This window comes from Meriones unguiculatus, chromosome 1 (assembly GCF_030254825.1).
Source record: "Meriones unguiculatus strain TT.TT164.6M chromosome 1, Bangor_MerUng_6.1, whole genome shotgun sequence".
Lineage (NCBI taxonomy): Eukaryota > Metazoa > Chordata > Mammalia > Rodentia > Muridae > Meriones > Meriones unguiculatus.
Genome location: NC_083349.1, coordinates 22907723 through 22921042, shown reverse-complemented (window position 1 = coordinate 22921042; position 13320 = coordinate 22907723). Strand labels below are relative to the sequence as shown.

General features: G+C 55.3%; 3 protein-coding genes across 11 annotated transcripts; 1 reads left to right on the top strand and 2 right to left on the bottom strand.

The window, feature by feature from the left end:
- The first annotated feature begins 980 nt into the window (after window positions 1–980).
- Ndufv1 (NADH:ubiquinone oxidoreductase core subunit V1) lies at window positions 981–6378 on the top strand. Its single transcript, XM_021634600.2, has 10 exons — window positions 981–1210; window positions 2281–2363; window positions 2438–2608; window positions 3844–4027; window positions 4300–4489; window positions 5040–5252; window positions 5410–5576; window positions 5758–5839; window positions 5971–6116; window positions 6218–6378. Exons 1-10 carry the CDS (start codon window positions 1139–1141, stop codon window positions 6302–6304), a joined length of 1395 nt encoding a protein of 464 aa, XP_021490275.1. The 5' UTR covers window positions 981–1138; the 3' UTR covers window positions 6305–6378.
- A 499-nt stretch (window positions 6379–6877) lies between these two features.
- On the bottom strand, window positions 6878–11613 carry LOC110547187 (double C2-like domain-containing protein gamma). 8 transcript variants are annotated; one of them, XM_060383612.1, is made up of 12 exons: window positions 10636–11613; window positions 10198–10502; window positions 9991–10070; window positions 9842–9919; window positions 9587–9696; window positions 9371–9506; window positions 9198–9251; window positions 8299–8536; window positions 7877–7963; window positions 7639–7748; window positions 7233–7329; window positions 6878–7161 (listed from the first exon to the last, which is right to left on the bottom strand). In XM_060383612.1, exons 2-12 carry the CDS (start codon window positions 10439–10441, stop codon window positions 7034–7036), a joined length of 1362 nt encoding a protein of 453 aa, XP_060239595.1. In that variant the 5' UTR covers window positions 10442–10502; window positions 10636–11613; the 3' UTR covers window positions 6878–7033. The 8 variants fall into 8 exon arrangements, 7 of the variants coding, with proteins under 7 accessions (XP_060239595.1, XP_060239609.1, XP_060239611.1 ...); XM_060383626.1 differs by having other exon boundaries at window positions 8299–8482; XM_060383628.1 differs by having other exon boundaries at window positions 8299–8410.
- A 140-nt stretch (window positions 11614–11753) lies between these two features.
- Window positions 11754–13281, bottom strand: Nudt8 (nudix hydrolase 8). 2 transcript variants are annotated; one of them, XM_021634589.2, is made up of 4 exons: window positions 12980–13273; window positions 12512–12644; window positions 12154–12231; window positions 11754–12065 (listed from the first exon to the last, which is right to left on the bottom strand). In XM_021634589.2, the coding sequence occupies exons 1-4, from the start codon at window positions 13171–13173 to the stop codon at window positions 11838–11840; spliced, it is 633 nt and encodes a 210-aa protein (XP_021490264.1). In that variant the 5' UTR covers window positions 13174–13273; the 3' UTR covers window positions 11754–11837. The 2 variants fall into 2 exon arrangements, with proteins under 2 accessions (XP_021490264.1, XP_060239640.1); XM_060383657.1 differs by lacking the exon at window positions 12154–12231 and having other exon boundaries at window positions 12980–13281.
- Window positions 13282–13320: the final 39 nt, after the last annotated feature.

The window sequence follows — 13320 nt, the reverse complement described above, 5'->3', positions numbered from 1 at the left end:
CCTGGTGGTCTTTGGGATCTGGGCATAACACAGCCTACTCCACATAGTTCTTTCCAGGCCTGCCTGGGTTAAATGAGATCCTATCTTAAAAGAAAAACCAGCAAAACGTTTTTAGTTTCATCCTTTAAAAACCATACGGGAACCAGAGCAAGATTCCAAAAGCTGAGTAAGACAAGCATTGATGGATCAAGCGCCCAGGTCTTGGGAGTGAAAAGAACAGAGAAAGCATGGGGAAAGCGATAGCAACACTCACGCCCTAACGTCCAGCGAGGCCCAGAAAAGGGTCTTGGGAGACACAAAGGATGAGCCATGCTGAAAAGATGGTGGAATCCTTAAATGTTAAGGGAGGGCTGGGTTCTGACGACAGGAGGAGCCAGGCTGAAGTGTGTAGCCAGAGTACCAAGGGTGGGCAAGCAAGCCTTGCAGCGTGGGCTGGAGCTTGTGACACCCACTGACCACCTCGGGTCTCTGCATCACTCCAAAGGGCCGGCAGACATCCTGCCCTGAGAAGACCAATGAGAAGATGTTGGGTCAGCTTTTGAGGGAGTGTGTGAGTGTTGGGGTGGGGGGATCTGTGTGTGTGTGTGTGTGTGTGTGCGCGCGCGCGCTCACTCGAGGAGAGCGAGGTCCACGAGTTAATGAGTACTTTCCCGAGGCACTCGGATGCCCAGAGGGAACTCTTAGTCCAGTAGGACTCTGCTGGGTCAGCGTAATTACACCAGTGAATTAGCCTGACTAAATCTCTCCCCAGCGTCCATTCGCGCATACAGCAGGTGTACACAAAACGCAGGGCCTGTAGGAAGTGAAATACTCGGGATCCAGCAGAGGGCGACACACGAGCCTTGTTTATTAGGAAGAGGAACCTGGTCTCCAAGTAAGGAGAGGCCGAGCCGGATGGACTACATCTCCCAGAAGGCTGAACACCAGAGTACATTTCCGGTCTCTGTGTCAGCGCCTCTTAGTGGGCGGGGCTGAAGGAAGAAAGCAAAGGCGCGGGGTGGCCTGGGGGCGCAGCTGGCTGCCGGTCGTGTGACGCGCTTCCTGTGCGTCCCCCCCCCTCCGTGCGTTTCTGTCGCCTCGGTCCCGCGGCTGGAAGTTGTGAAGGTGACAGCGGGAGGTGACCCGCCTGGCTTGCGCGATGCTGGCGGCCCGGCATTTTCTCGGCGGGTCGCTTCCCGTGCGGGCGTCTGTGCGTTTCAGCAGCGGCTCGGTGAGGCCCGTCCTGGTTCAGGCTTGGGGTGTCCGTGCGGCGTACAGCTCGTGGGGTTGTGGTCCCGTCTGCAGAGTCCTCTCTCCGGGGTACTGCCCGTCCTAGATAAAAACGAACGGTCCTAACTCAGGGCTGACGCTCTCCAGTCCAGCTTCTGTTGTTTAACAGCCTTGTCCGAGCTTGAGGGTTTGCAGGTTTTGTGGCATCTTAGTCTATTATTTTTTTTCCTCAAAGTCTTGCCTGGTATCAAGGCCATTGCCCAATTTGAAAATGCAGAAAACAGCTTTGAAGAACCATTCCCCCGACGGCGGTCTATTTCTTATAGTGACCTGGAAGCGCTTTTGTGATTTTGTTTGCTTTATGAGATAGGGGCTCACTATATAGTCCAGGCTGTATTCGAACTAGTGGTGATCCTCCTATCTCAGCCTCCCGGGCTGTTCCTAGGACAACAGGCGTGCACCACCATACCCGAGGAGAAGTGCTTTTAAGGAGGTAGGGGTGGGTGTCGGGCCACTTTCTACTAAGTCACCATCCCAGTCCACACCTCTTCGCTTTATCTCAGGTAGACCCCACATCCCGTTTGTGCCGAGCCCCAGTGAAGCATTCCTCTTCCATCAATGAGCACATACTTCTTTTCAGCAGAGCTACAAGCCTCTCTAACCAGGTTTTGCTCTAGTGGAAGAGCTAGGCAAATGAATGCTGGGCTTGGGGAAGCATGGTTGGGGCTATAGTTGAACTGTGACATGGGCTCAGCAGGAGCCATCTGCTTTCAGCTCTGTGGCCTTCCTAAGTTCCTTTTGCTTAGGGCCTCAGTTTCCTCCTTTGTAAGATGGAGGAAACCGTTCCTATATCAGAATTGTAACCTGGATGAATTGAGATGAGATGTGGAATGTTGAGCCCAGTAACTTCTAAATAGGAAGCATTGAGATAAGAGATGGTAGGAAGCTATGATGGATGCTGCAGAGACTTTGAAGCCTCCTATGCAGGAGGGCCCAAGAAGCTGAAAATTCTGTTCTAACTCCTCATGGTCCCCAAGCTCTGCTGGGTCTCCTGACCTTCCATCTCCTCAGACAGCACCCAAGAAAACCTCATTTGGATCGCTGAAGGATGAAGACCGGATCTTCACCAACCTGTATGGCCGCCATGACTGGAGGTGAGACAAGTGCCCTCAGCCTGCTGGGTCCCCTAGTGTATCTTCTCCTTCACATCCTTTTCTACTCCGTCCAGGCTGAAAGGTGCCCAGAGTCGGGGTGACTGGTACAAGACAAAGGAGATCCTGCTGAAGGGGCCAGACTGGATCTTGGGTGAGATCAAGACATCCGGTTTACGGGGCCGTGGTGGCGCTGGCTTCCCCACTGGCCTCAAGTGGAGCTTCATGAATAAGCCCTCGGATGGCAGGTTTGTGGGGAGTATCCTGAGCCATGGTTGCAGGACAGACTAGGGGCCAATGAGGCACTGGGCTTTGGGACTGATTCTGGGAAACTTAGCAGGCTGTGAGAGGATAGTCAGAACTTAAGGGATTGCGTCAGTAGAGACTCAGGATGCTACAATCCATCAATCCATACAAGATTTTTATTCAGGCAGGCCTTATTATTCAAATGCCTTTTAGTAATTGTCAAGCTTTGGGGAATCTGGCCCTTTTGAATCTCAACTTCTTTCTTTCTTTCTTTCTTTCTTTCTTTCTTTCTTTCTAAAGAGTTTTTTTTTTAAAGATTTATTTTATTTATTTATTACATATATAGCAGAAGAGGGTGCCAGATCTCATTATAGATGGTTATGAGCCACCATGTGGGTGCTGGGAATTGAACTCAGGACCTCTAGTAAGAGCAGACACAATGCTCTTAACTGCTGAGCCATCTCTCCAGCCCTATTTATTTATTATTTTTTTGTGCCTGAGTATGATATGCAGGAATTAAAAAGATTAAAAAAAAAAAAAAGATAAAGTTGGTTCAGCTTAACACCTAGAATGCAAATTATAAAAGTTAGCCACTGAGCTGGCGTAATGGCTCAGCAGGTGAGGGAACCTGCCTTCAAGCCTGGTGACCTGAAGTCATCTCCAGGACCCTCAGGGAAGAAAGACAGAACTGACATGACACCTACAGGGTGTCCCCTGAACTTCACGTGTGTTTCGGCATATGCCGCCTCTTGACACAAGGTTTTTTTGTGTAGCTCTAGCTGCCCTGGAATTCTCTCTGAGACCAGGATGGCCTTGAATTCAAGAAAGCTGCCTATTTCTGCCTCCTCATTGCTGGGATTAAAGGTGTGTACCACCACTGCCTGGCTAATTTATTTTATTTTATTTTTTAAAAGTCAGCCACTCTACTTCCTGTTGGTTGCAGGGCTGTGGTAGAGGCTGAAGAAGAATCCTTATGACTGAGAACTGAATTGACTCTCAAGGGAAAGCACAGGGAGAGATACTGGATTTGTCCTCTAAGGAAAAAAAATATTTTCTTGTGGACATACTTGATCAAAGATTAAATAGGCAACGTGTGCCTTATGGTGACAAAAAGAGAGCCTCAGGTAGGGCAGAGAGAATCAGCTGTTGAGGTTCTCTGGGTGCAGAAGGAGTGGATTTTGGTTAAGAGCTGGGACCTGGTGGGTCTGTAGCCTGACTGATGTGCAGGACCCCACAGGCCCAAGTATCTGGTGGTGAATGCTGATGAAGGGGAGCCAGGCACCTGTAAGGACCGCGAGATCATGCGCCACGACCCTCACAAGCTGGTGGAGGGCTGCCTGGTGGGAGGCCGGGCCATGGGAGCCCGGGCTGCCTATATCTACATCCGAGGAGAATTCTACAACGAGGCCTCCAATCTGCAGGTGAGCACGTGGGTATTGGCCGACAGTGCATGCACACCTCACATGCTCCCTTTCCTGGCACAACCATTTTTAGATGGTAGTACCAGTGTCTGGTCTAGCAGGGGGCTGTTCTGTTCCTGCATCCATCAACAAACAGGACCTGGCCCTAGAGTTCTTTCTTTGTGCTCCAAAGTTCAACTTAGGGAGTCTTGAGGGTTCCATGGGCTCTGGAGTGGAGGCTGACTCTTGGAGTACTGTGGGTAGGGCTGGGGAACTCACACCTTGTCCCACAGGTAGCTATCCGAGAGGCCTACGAAGCAGGTCTGATTGGCAAGAACGCCTGTGGCTCTGACTATGATTTTGATGTGTTTGTGGTACGTGGGGCTGGGGCCTACATCTGTGGAGAGGAGACGGCACTCATTGAGTCCATTGAAGGCAAGCAGGGAAAGCCACGCCTGAAGCCGCCCTTTCCAGCAGATGTGGGTAAGACCCTGCCTGGCCCTGGGTGAGGCCTTGCCTTTGCTCTGTGGGGTCCTGGATCTGACCAGATGCCCTCTGGGTGGTTCTTACAATATTTCTCCATGCCCTTTGGAGGGGAAGACAGATTGAGGGGGAAGGGGTTAATAACACAGGCTCTGCCGATGGCACCTGCAGCCCTCAGTTGACATCACACACCCAGGTCCCCTGTGGGTCCCCTCTTTCTTTCTCTGTCCCGGGAGCTAGAGGTACTGCAGTGAATGGGAAATAGCTCTCCTCGAGTCTGGGATGCATTGTGGCCAAGAGTGAGAAGACAGGAGTAGGAACTGCTGCGGGAGCAGGACATCCCACTGCTGGGGATGCTCCCAGTGAGGCGCTGGTGCAGTCCTTTAATCCCAGCACTCGGAAGGCAGAGGCAGGCGGATCTGAGTTCAAGGCCAGCCTGGTCTATGAAGTGAGTTCTGAGACAGCCAGGGCTCTGCAGAGAAATCCTGTCTCAAAAAACAAAACGTTCCCTTTTCCGGGAAGCCGCCAGTCTCTTGCAATTTCCTTGAAGGAGTGTTTGGATGCCCCACAACCGTGGCCAATGTGGAGACAGTGGCTGTGTCCCCCACCATCTGCCGTCGTGGGGGCGCCTGGTTTGCTGGCTTTGGCCGAGAACGTAACTCAGGGACCAAACTATTCAACATCTCTGGCCATGTCAACTACCCCTGCACTGTGGAAGAAGAGATGTCTGTGCCACTGAAAGAGCTGATTGAGAAGCATGCGGGTGAGCCTGGGGCCCAGCCAGGAGGGCAGCGTGCTGGAGAGGGCATGGTGGGAAACTCAGGAGCTGGACTAGGTTCAAGTGCTGGCATTGGTCCCGTCCCAAGCCTAGGCAGGTGTGCCAGGCTTAGCCATGACAAGCCTTTTTGGGATTGTCGCAGGTGGTGTCACAGGTGGCTGGGACAACCTCCTTGCTGTGATTCCTGGCGGCTCATCCACTCCACTGATCCCCAAATCTGTGTGTGAGACAGTGCTGATGGACTTCGATGCACTGGTGCAGGCCCAGACTGGCCTGGGCACAGCTGCAGTGATCGTCATGGACCGCTCGGTAATGTCCTCCTACCTCACAAACCTAAAGATCCCCTTAGGCCTCTGAAAATTCTCTTGACTAGCTTGTGGCTCCCTATTCCAACAGCCTGATCCCTGTACAGTGGGGATGTGGGCCGGAACACCCAGGTCAGGGGTGCTGCAGGAGGTTAAGGTGCCTTGCCCTGTTCCCTGTCTCCTAGACTGACATTGTGAAAGCCATTGCTCGCCTCATTGAGTTCTACAAGCACGAGAGCTGTGGCCAGTGTACCCCCTGCCGTGAGGGTGAGCTTCCTGGAAAGCCTGGGGTGTAGTTGCTGGGCTGTTGTTAACTTTCCCCCGTGAGGCCTGTACCCCTTCAGTGTTGTCCCTCCCTGGTGGGAGACCCTCAGACCGGTCTTGCTGCTCTGCTGTAGGTGTTGACTGGATGAACAAGGTGATGGCCCGCTTTGTGAAGGGGAACGCCCGGCCCGCTGAGATCGACTCCCTCTGGGAGATCAGCAAGCAGATAGAGGGCCACACCATTTGTGCTCTGGGCGATGGGGCCGCCTGGCCAGTACAGGTACACACTGCCCTGCTATGTGACGCTAAGTGGTGACACTGAGAGCCCAGAGCTTTGGGAATTTGGAACTCTGGTTCATGCGGTGTCTCCCTCCTTCCCAGGGTCTGATCCGACACTTCCGGCCAGAGCTTGAGGATCGGATGCACCGGTTTGCCCAGCAGCAGCAGGCTTGGCAGGCAGCCTCCTGAGCCCATACCCTAGCCTGCTGATTTCACTTCCCTTTGGGAAGCTGGACAATAAACAGGAGCTGCCCGTTCTCTGATCACAGCCTGTCTGTGACTTTGCTTTTCTCCCCACTGTCCCCACCCACGTGTGGAGGTTTGTTCCTTCACTAGGCAGAAGAAGAAGGCTGGGCTTGGCCTGCTTCTCTTTGTGGCACTAGGGGATCAATCTCAGGGCTGTGGGCATGCTAGGTGAGCGTGCTGCCACTGAGCTGTATTCCCAGTCCTGAACTTGGTCCAGTGCAGCTTCTGAGGTAGTGGTTCTCAACCTGTGGGTCTCGACCCCTTTGGGGGTCCTATATCAGATCTTTACATTAGGATTCATAACAGTAGCAAAATTACAGTTATGAAGTAGCAATGAAATTATTTTTTTATGGTCGGGGGTCACCACAACATGAGCTATATTAAAAGGGTCGCAGCATTAGGAAGGTTGAGGACCACTGCTCTGAGGGGTGGGAGACAGGAAACGGGCCTGATCTACCCTGTGAGGTGAGGGCGTAGAAGCAGCAGACAGTCCTGGGAAAGGGACAGGATCCTGGCTGGCAGAAGCAGGTGTTTATTTTGCTTTGTGTTTTGGGGGTGGCGTGGCTAAAAGGACACAAGAATGCGCATAGCAGATGGGGCCAACCCAGAGCTCTCTCCGGATGCAGCGGACATCTTGGCCCTGAACAGGTTGCAGGCAGGGTCCCGCGCTGGCTAGTCACCAGTTGGGGGCACACTGTCCAGCAGGTGCCACACTTCCAGCCGGCGGTCACAGCGGCCCAGGCACTCACGCCAGTGGCGCAGGCATTCCCCGTTGGCTCTGCCGCTCAGCTGCACCCCACCTGCCGAGGGATGGGTCAGGAGCCAGTGGAGGCGCACGAGGCTCCCTCCAGCACCCCGTGTTTCTGCTCACCGATGAAATCATCGGCTGTGCCCAGGTCGTAGTCCCACACAGACACTAGCAATGCCTTCTGGGCCAGCTCCTCCCGATGACCAGCGTAGAAGAATTCCTGTGAGAAAAGCAACAGCAAAGAGGTGACTTCTTCACAGCTTCAGAAACAGGCTCAGGCCAGCCACGGTGGCTGTACTCCCAGCACATGGGGAGGCAGTGGCAGGTGGATCTCTGTGAGTTTGAGGCCAGCCTGGTCTACAGAGTGAGTCCAGGACAGCCAAGGCTACACAGAGAAACCCTGTCTCAAAAAACAAAACAAGCCAAACCAAAAAAAAAAAAAAGAAAGAAAAGGAAAAGAAACAGGCTCAGGTGGGACCTGGTTTGCTAAATCAAGACACATAACGGGGATCTCCCAGCCGGGACCCACCTCATTGAACTCGGGGTTCAGGGTCTTCCTCCGAACACTGGTCTTATATTTGGATTTCTTCCCAGAGCTTGGATGCAGGAAACTGGAGGGAGAGATGGGCTGGCTAGGCCCTGCAGAACCAAGGACCCTCTTTCACTCTTCATGCCCACCTGCCTGTTTGTACTCACAGGCGCACAAAGGGGTCCGAGTAGCCATTAGCGTCCATGGGAGCAAGGTGGGCACAGCGCAGCACACCCACCAGCAGGCCACCGCGCTCGGAGCTGTAGCACAGGGACAGTAGGATGCGCCCACGTTCCTCTCCAGAGGCCTCTACCTCCACCTCCTCCTGCAGATGCAAGCTGTGGTCAGACCCTGTCCAGCCTGAACCCCCCACCTACAGGCGTCAGGTCCCAATGTGAGAGCAAATGGCTACAGAGAAACCAGGGTGTCAAGCTTATTTCCCTAGATAGCCTTTTTCCCAGTACCCAGTCATGTGACCTTATAGTGGGACTCAGAGATTTGTACCCTCCAAAGGCCGAGAAAGGTAAGAGCTTGCTACTCGTGTCAAGGCAAGTAAGGGAACTGATGGTGAGTGTGACAGCCATGCCAGGGACTTAGCCGGCCGCCCCATGCAATGGAAGTAGCTCTGGGAGACTCATCAGGCAGGGACAGGTTTCTTACCTTTTAACCCCACCTCCACTCCCACTGCCTGGAAGACCATTTGCCACATTCTTAGACACTGGAGCCCCCACAGCCGGGATGATGGCCTGGGAAAGCATGCCTTCTTTCCCACCTTTGGGGTAGAATTGATGGCAGAGATCCAAACTTTCCAATCATTGGCGGTGCTCAGTATGGAAGGAGTGCTCTGCCAGTACAGTGTGTTGGGGCACAATTGTACACGGGCTCTAGGTCTGCGGGACTGTTTTAGGGTTCTCAGTGATGTCCACTAGGATTGGTCAGGACTGTTGAGGGTTTTCAGTATCTCACAGGCTTGGGCTTAAGCTAATCAGAGGCTGCAGAAACTTGGGCTTCCACTAGGGGGCAGGGCACCTACACTGTTGACAGGAGCAGGTGGAGGGCCCGCCTCCCAGGCTTGCAGGTGTCCTGTTGTGCCATAGTGTTCTGGCCAGGGTCTCAGGTGGGACTGAGTAAGCACAGAAGTCATCCTCATTGCCTCCTGAGAGGCAGACACAGAGGCTGACCTAGCCCCGACACTAGTGGCAGACAAGCAGCCTGGGAGCTTGTTTCTTCTGCCTAGTCCTCCCATCCCTGCCACAAGTACCACCTTTCAGGCTCTGCCTCTAGATTGCTGGATCTCAGCCTGCCCATCCTCTGAGAACTCTGCAGCCCCTTCCTAGTGTTCCTTATCTCCAGGCTGCCCTAGCAAAGGAGTCAGTGGCACCCTGCCCAGCCACTGGGACTTTGGCAGTTGAGGAGTCACAGAACTTACGAGAGAGATGGACTCAAATTCCTCGAAGGCCTGAAGGGCCTGGACCCCTGCCCAGCTCACCCCTGATCCCAGCCTGAGCCATCTAGGCCTGCCTGACTCCATTCCTGCTCAGTCAAGCTTTCCTACCCACCTCCTCATACAGAGACATGCCACGGGCTGTGTCCAAGATCTTGGGCCTCTTGGTCTGAAAAAAGCAGAGCACTTGGTCACTTCAGTAGATAATTGTCCAGGTCCCTTCCCCCGCTCTCCTCATCACATAGCTCCTGGTCCTATAGACCCAACCTGAGCCTCAGCCCCACTCACCAGCCTCCGCTTCTCCAGACAGATGTCAAAGCTCCTGGCTCGGTTTGGCACCAGCTTCCTCAGGGGCACTCGTAGCTCCCCCAAGGGTGGTGCATGCCGCCGGCGCCTCAGCCGTGAGTCCTCACACACGCATAGCCTGGTGGCCATCCGGGTCAGTCCTGGTCATCCAAGCCCCACTCCCTGCCTCCCTACTGGTGCCCTAACCTGGGTCCTCACCTCAGGGTCTTCCTTCCAGCATCCTCACAAGTAAAGCCATGATAGGTGAGTGTCTCCTCCCAGACCGGGGCCCTCGTGCCTCGAACAGTGCGTGTCCGAAGCTGGCTGGCCTGGGGCCAGGCAGGCAGGTCAGGCACCCTCCTGGCCACCTGCCCTGGCCCTTGGATCCTAGCAACTGAGCTCTAGTTCTTGGGGTGAAGGAGGATCAGTGAGTACCCTAAGGTGGCCCTGCTATCTAAGGAGCCTGGATCTTACCCTCACCTTGCTGGCCCCTGGCAGCAAATTGGCTTTGACGTAGGTGTCCACAGAGCCTGAGGCTGGTGGCTTGAGGCCCTGGAAACAGAAAATGGATGTAGCGAGGTCTGTGGCTTGCCCCATCCCGGGAACTCTGCCTCTATCCTCACCTTTGCACAATGTGCTGTGCAGTGCAGGGCACTGTTGTCCGCATCAAAGAGAAGCGTGAACTCCAGGGTGCCTAGGACAGCTGAGATGGCAGGTGCCAGGCATGATCACCCCATTCTTGCACCCCACTTGTCCCACATGGCACAGTGGGTGCTAGAGACACCCCTGACGCCGTCCTAGGGCGCAACCCCTCATTATCTCCTACTCACTGCTGTCATCTGAGTCTGCTTCTGGCTCTGAGTCGGGCTGCAGCTGGGGTACAGAGCAGACGGCAGGGGCCAAGACTGCCCGTGGGTCTGGGGCGCGCAGCACTGGCTCCAGGAAGGGATAGAAGTGTGGGAAGTAGTCGGAAATGAGGCGGATGGGCCGTATGGGGCCAGGGCTCACATCGATGGCCATGTGCTCCTGCATGCTCACCCGTTGTCGCCCACCGGCTGGCCCCGCACACGCCATGGTGGCTCAGACATAGAAACTCAGAGAAACTTCCACCTCCTGGGGCCACTGGGGGCCACACCTGCCCACAAGATAGAATAAAGACGCATCACCAAGGCTGCCCTAGGATAGACAGTGTGTCCTAAGACTAAAAGGGCAGGGTTGGGGGCTCTACCTGGAGGGGCAGAGCTGTAGTCAGCCCTTGGGATCCTTACCTCTGAGAGCCGTGTCACACTGCTTTGCTGCTGCTGGCTCCAGGTGTATGCTTTGGGTGATGGAGCCTGAGACTGAGGTGGCCCAGTGTGTGACCAAGCAGGGAGAGGATCAGGCACCCACACCTCCCAAGGGCCCTTCCCTAGCACTGGGGGGCCGGCCTTGTCTCCTGCCTCTGCCCCTCCAGTCACACACTGTTACAAGGAGCTATTTTTACCACCATCATGTGGCCCTGCTGCTGGGTAAGGAGGCTGCAGGGCCAGAGGTGATGAAAAGGGTGTGTTGGGGGTAGGCAGGAGAGGAAATAAGTGAGAAGGGCAGGAATGTGGGAGGACAGAGGGGGGAGGGATATAGGACTGTGCCGGTGTGAAGGGAGGGGTCACTTCTGTAGAAGTGGGCACAGTATGTGGAGCCCTACATTCTAGTGCCCTTGAGGAAACCTGCTGGCGATGATGTCACACTCCTGCCCTGTCCCTTGGCTGGGAATAAAATGGAAGCAGTCATTTCCCCTTGTCTCCCTTATGGTGGCCCTGTGTGCGGTGGAACTGGCCTATCACCCCATCTTCTACGTTCCAGGCAGTACCTTCTCCCTGGACCAACCTTCATCCTGGCCATTGGTCACTTTGTTTGATGTGCTCCTGGCAGGGAACCTCACTGGCAGCAGCTGCCCTTTCCCCCCAATAGCTTATTGGTTTCCTAGACAAAGTCTCACTGCCTAACCCAAGCACAAGCCGGCCTTGAATTCTCCATCTTCCTGTCTCTGCCTCGGGAGGGCAGGATTACAGGCGTGTACCACATACATGGCTTCTTTCAGTCTTCGAACATTTCTCCTGTGTATGTGTATACATGTACACATGTGAGCGGGTATGTCACAGTCAGAGGATACCTTGCAGGAGTTGCTTCTCGCCTTCCATGTGGGTCCCAAAGATCAGGCTTTGTGGCGGGGGCCTTTCACTGGCCCCTACCTTCTCTGTCTTTCATTGGTGTGGGTCTCACCAAGTAGCCTACACTGGCTGGCCAGAAGCCCCAAGAGATCCACCTATCTGCTGCCCCTGTGTTGGAATAACAAGGGTGTGCCATCATGCCTTGGTTTCTACTCTCCATACACAAGACACCAGGGTAGAGTGGTCAAAGACTCTATTTTAATCCGTTCTGGAGTAACCTGGCCAATTGAAGAAAGAGGCACTTAAAGTCCAAGCAGGACTCAACCCCTAGGCAGCTCGGGAAGAGCTACGCAGGGCTGGTATATGCCAGGGGCCATCAGCTTCAGGGCGAACGCAGTGATGATAGCTGTGAGGCCCCAGACCCGGTGTGGTCCGTGCAGGAAGACAGGCAGTGTGTAGTGGAAGTGGCCACCCTGGCAGAAGTGGGTATAGCCCTGGTTCTGGGTCTGCAGCAGGTGGGCCAGAGCCAGCTCAAATACCTCATCCACCTGCGGGTAAGAGACAGTGAGGTCGGGCAGAGGGCTGCCTCTGAAGCCCCTGGGAGGACAGCCCAGCTCCCCAGCTCCCCACATTCACCTCCTCAGGGTTGGGCCTAAGGCTCTGCAGATCCAGCGGGCCCACGTTGGCAAGCACAGGGACTATGGTTGCCTTTCCCTGGGGTAGGAGGAGGGTGAGCCGTCAGGAGGGGCAAACTAAAGAGGCAGACGCCACTCTGCCATCCAGAGGCCTTGGGCAGTCATGGGCAAGCCCTCCCGTCCCTGTCCTTGGTCTCTAGCTATGCTGACTGACACGGTGTGAGGTGTTTGGAACCCCATTCTCTTACCTGTACTACCCTAAAATCTCCCACTTGTCATTCAAGCCCAGACCAAGGCAGGCAAGCCTTCCCGGACCCCTTCTGGGATAGAGCGAGCGTGACAGGATGAGGATGGCTCACCCGGTCGTACACAGGCTGCAGGACACCCCACACCTGCTCCTTGGTCACCTCTAGACCCAGCTCCTCTTGAGTCTCCCGAAGGGCCGTCTGTATTACATCTTTGTCGGTGGGATCACACTTACCGCCTGGGAAACTGAATGGGCAGAGGATGTCTTGGGACCGTGGGCCCTCAGGAGGCACCTTGACCTCCCTGTTGCCATTAGGCTAAGGGGACGGACAGGCACTGGAGATGCAGGTTAGAGCATTAAGATCTGGCAGTGGCCTAACACTGTGCTGGGGCTCAGACACCTAAGGTCTGCCTAGGGTGTCCCAGTGGGACATTGACCCTGGGGTGTCCTCAACTTCTCCTGAGGGCGAAGCCAAAGGAAGGGAGCCGCGGCTCCGGTAAGGGGCAGGGTCCTGTTCGTGAAGGGGAAAATACAGAGGGGTATGCTGGTCGCAGGCAGTGCGCCGGCGCGGCCGGCGTACCTGACATCCCCCTTGTGCCTCCCGACCAGGCGTCTAGAGCGCAGTGTGTACAGCAGCGCCGGGACCCCGCGCACCAGGCACAGCGGCACGAGCACGGCCGCCGTCGCCGGCCGCGAGCGTAGCCTGGCAGTGGTCCCCGCTAGCAGCTGCCGGCAGCGCCGTTCCTCCTCGGCGGACAGGCAGTCAGGCAGCATGTCCCGGACCACCGGGAGACAGAGGGCGCCGGCCTGCGAGGGAAGGAGCGCAGCGGTGCGCAGGCTCCGGCCGGGGGGAGAAGGGGGGGCTCTAAGAGAGAGCCGGAAGGGGGTGTTGCTGGGCCTGAGGGGCAGGGCCTAAGAGGG

Bases quoted from the DNA above. Each gene is read 5' to 3' on its own strand.
- Ndufv1 (XM_021634600.2), top strand. From the start codon at position 1,139: ATGCTGGCGGCCCGGCATTTTCTCGGCGGGTCGCTTCCCGTGCGGGCG. The intron at 1,211-2,280 runs GTGAGGCCCGTC...CCATCTCCTCAG, and splicing joins TGCGTTTCAGCAGCGGCTCG to ACAGCACCCAAGAAAACCTC. The intron at 4,490-5,039 runs GTAAGACCCTGC...ATTTCCTTGAAG, and splicing joins GCCCTTTCCAGCAGATGTGG to GAGTGTTTGGATGCCCCACA.
- LOC110547187 (XM_060383612.1), bottom strand. From the start codon at position 10,441: ATGGCGTGTGCGGGGCCAGCCGGTGGGCGACAACGGGTGAGCATGCAG. The intron at 9,507-9,586 runs GTGAGGACCCAG...GATGGCCACCAG, and splicing joins GCTGGAAGGAAGACCCTGAG to GCTATGCGTGTGTGAGGACT. The intron at 7,749-7,876 runs GTGGGTGTGCTG...TTGGTTCTGCAG, and splicing joins CCGAGCGCGGTGGCCTGCTG to GGCCTAGCCAGCCCATCTCT.
- Nudt8 (XM_021634589.2), bottom strand. From the start codon at position 13,173: ATGCTGCCTGACTGCCTGTCCGCCGAGGAGGAACGGCGCTGCCGGCAG. The intron at 12,232-12,511 runs GTGAGCCATCCT...CTCCTACCCCAG, and splicing joins TGCAGCCTGTGTACGACCGG to GGAAAGGCAACCATAGTCCC. The intron at 12,066-12,153 runs GTGAATGTGGGG...TCTTACCCGCAG, and splicing joins TTAGGCCCAACCCTGAGGAG to GTGGATGAGGTATTTGAGCT.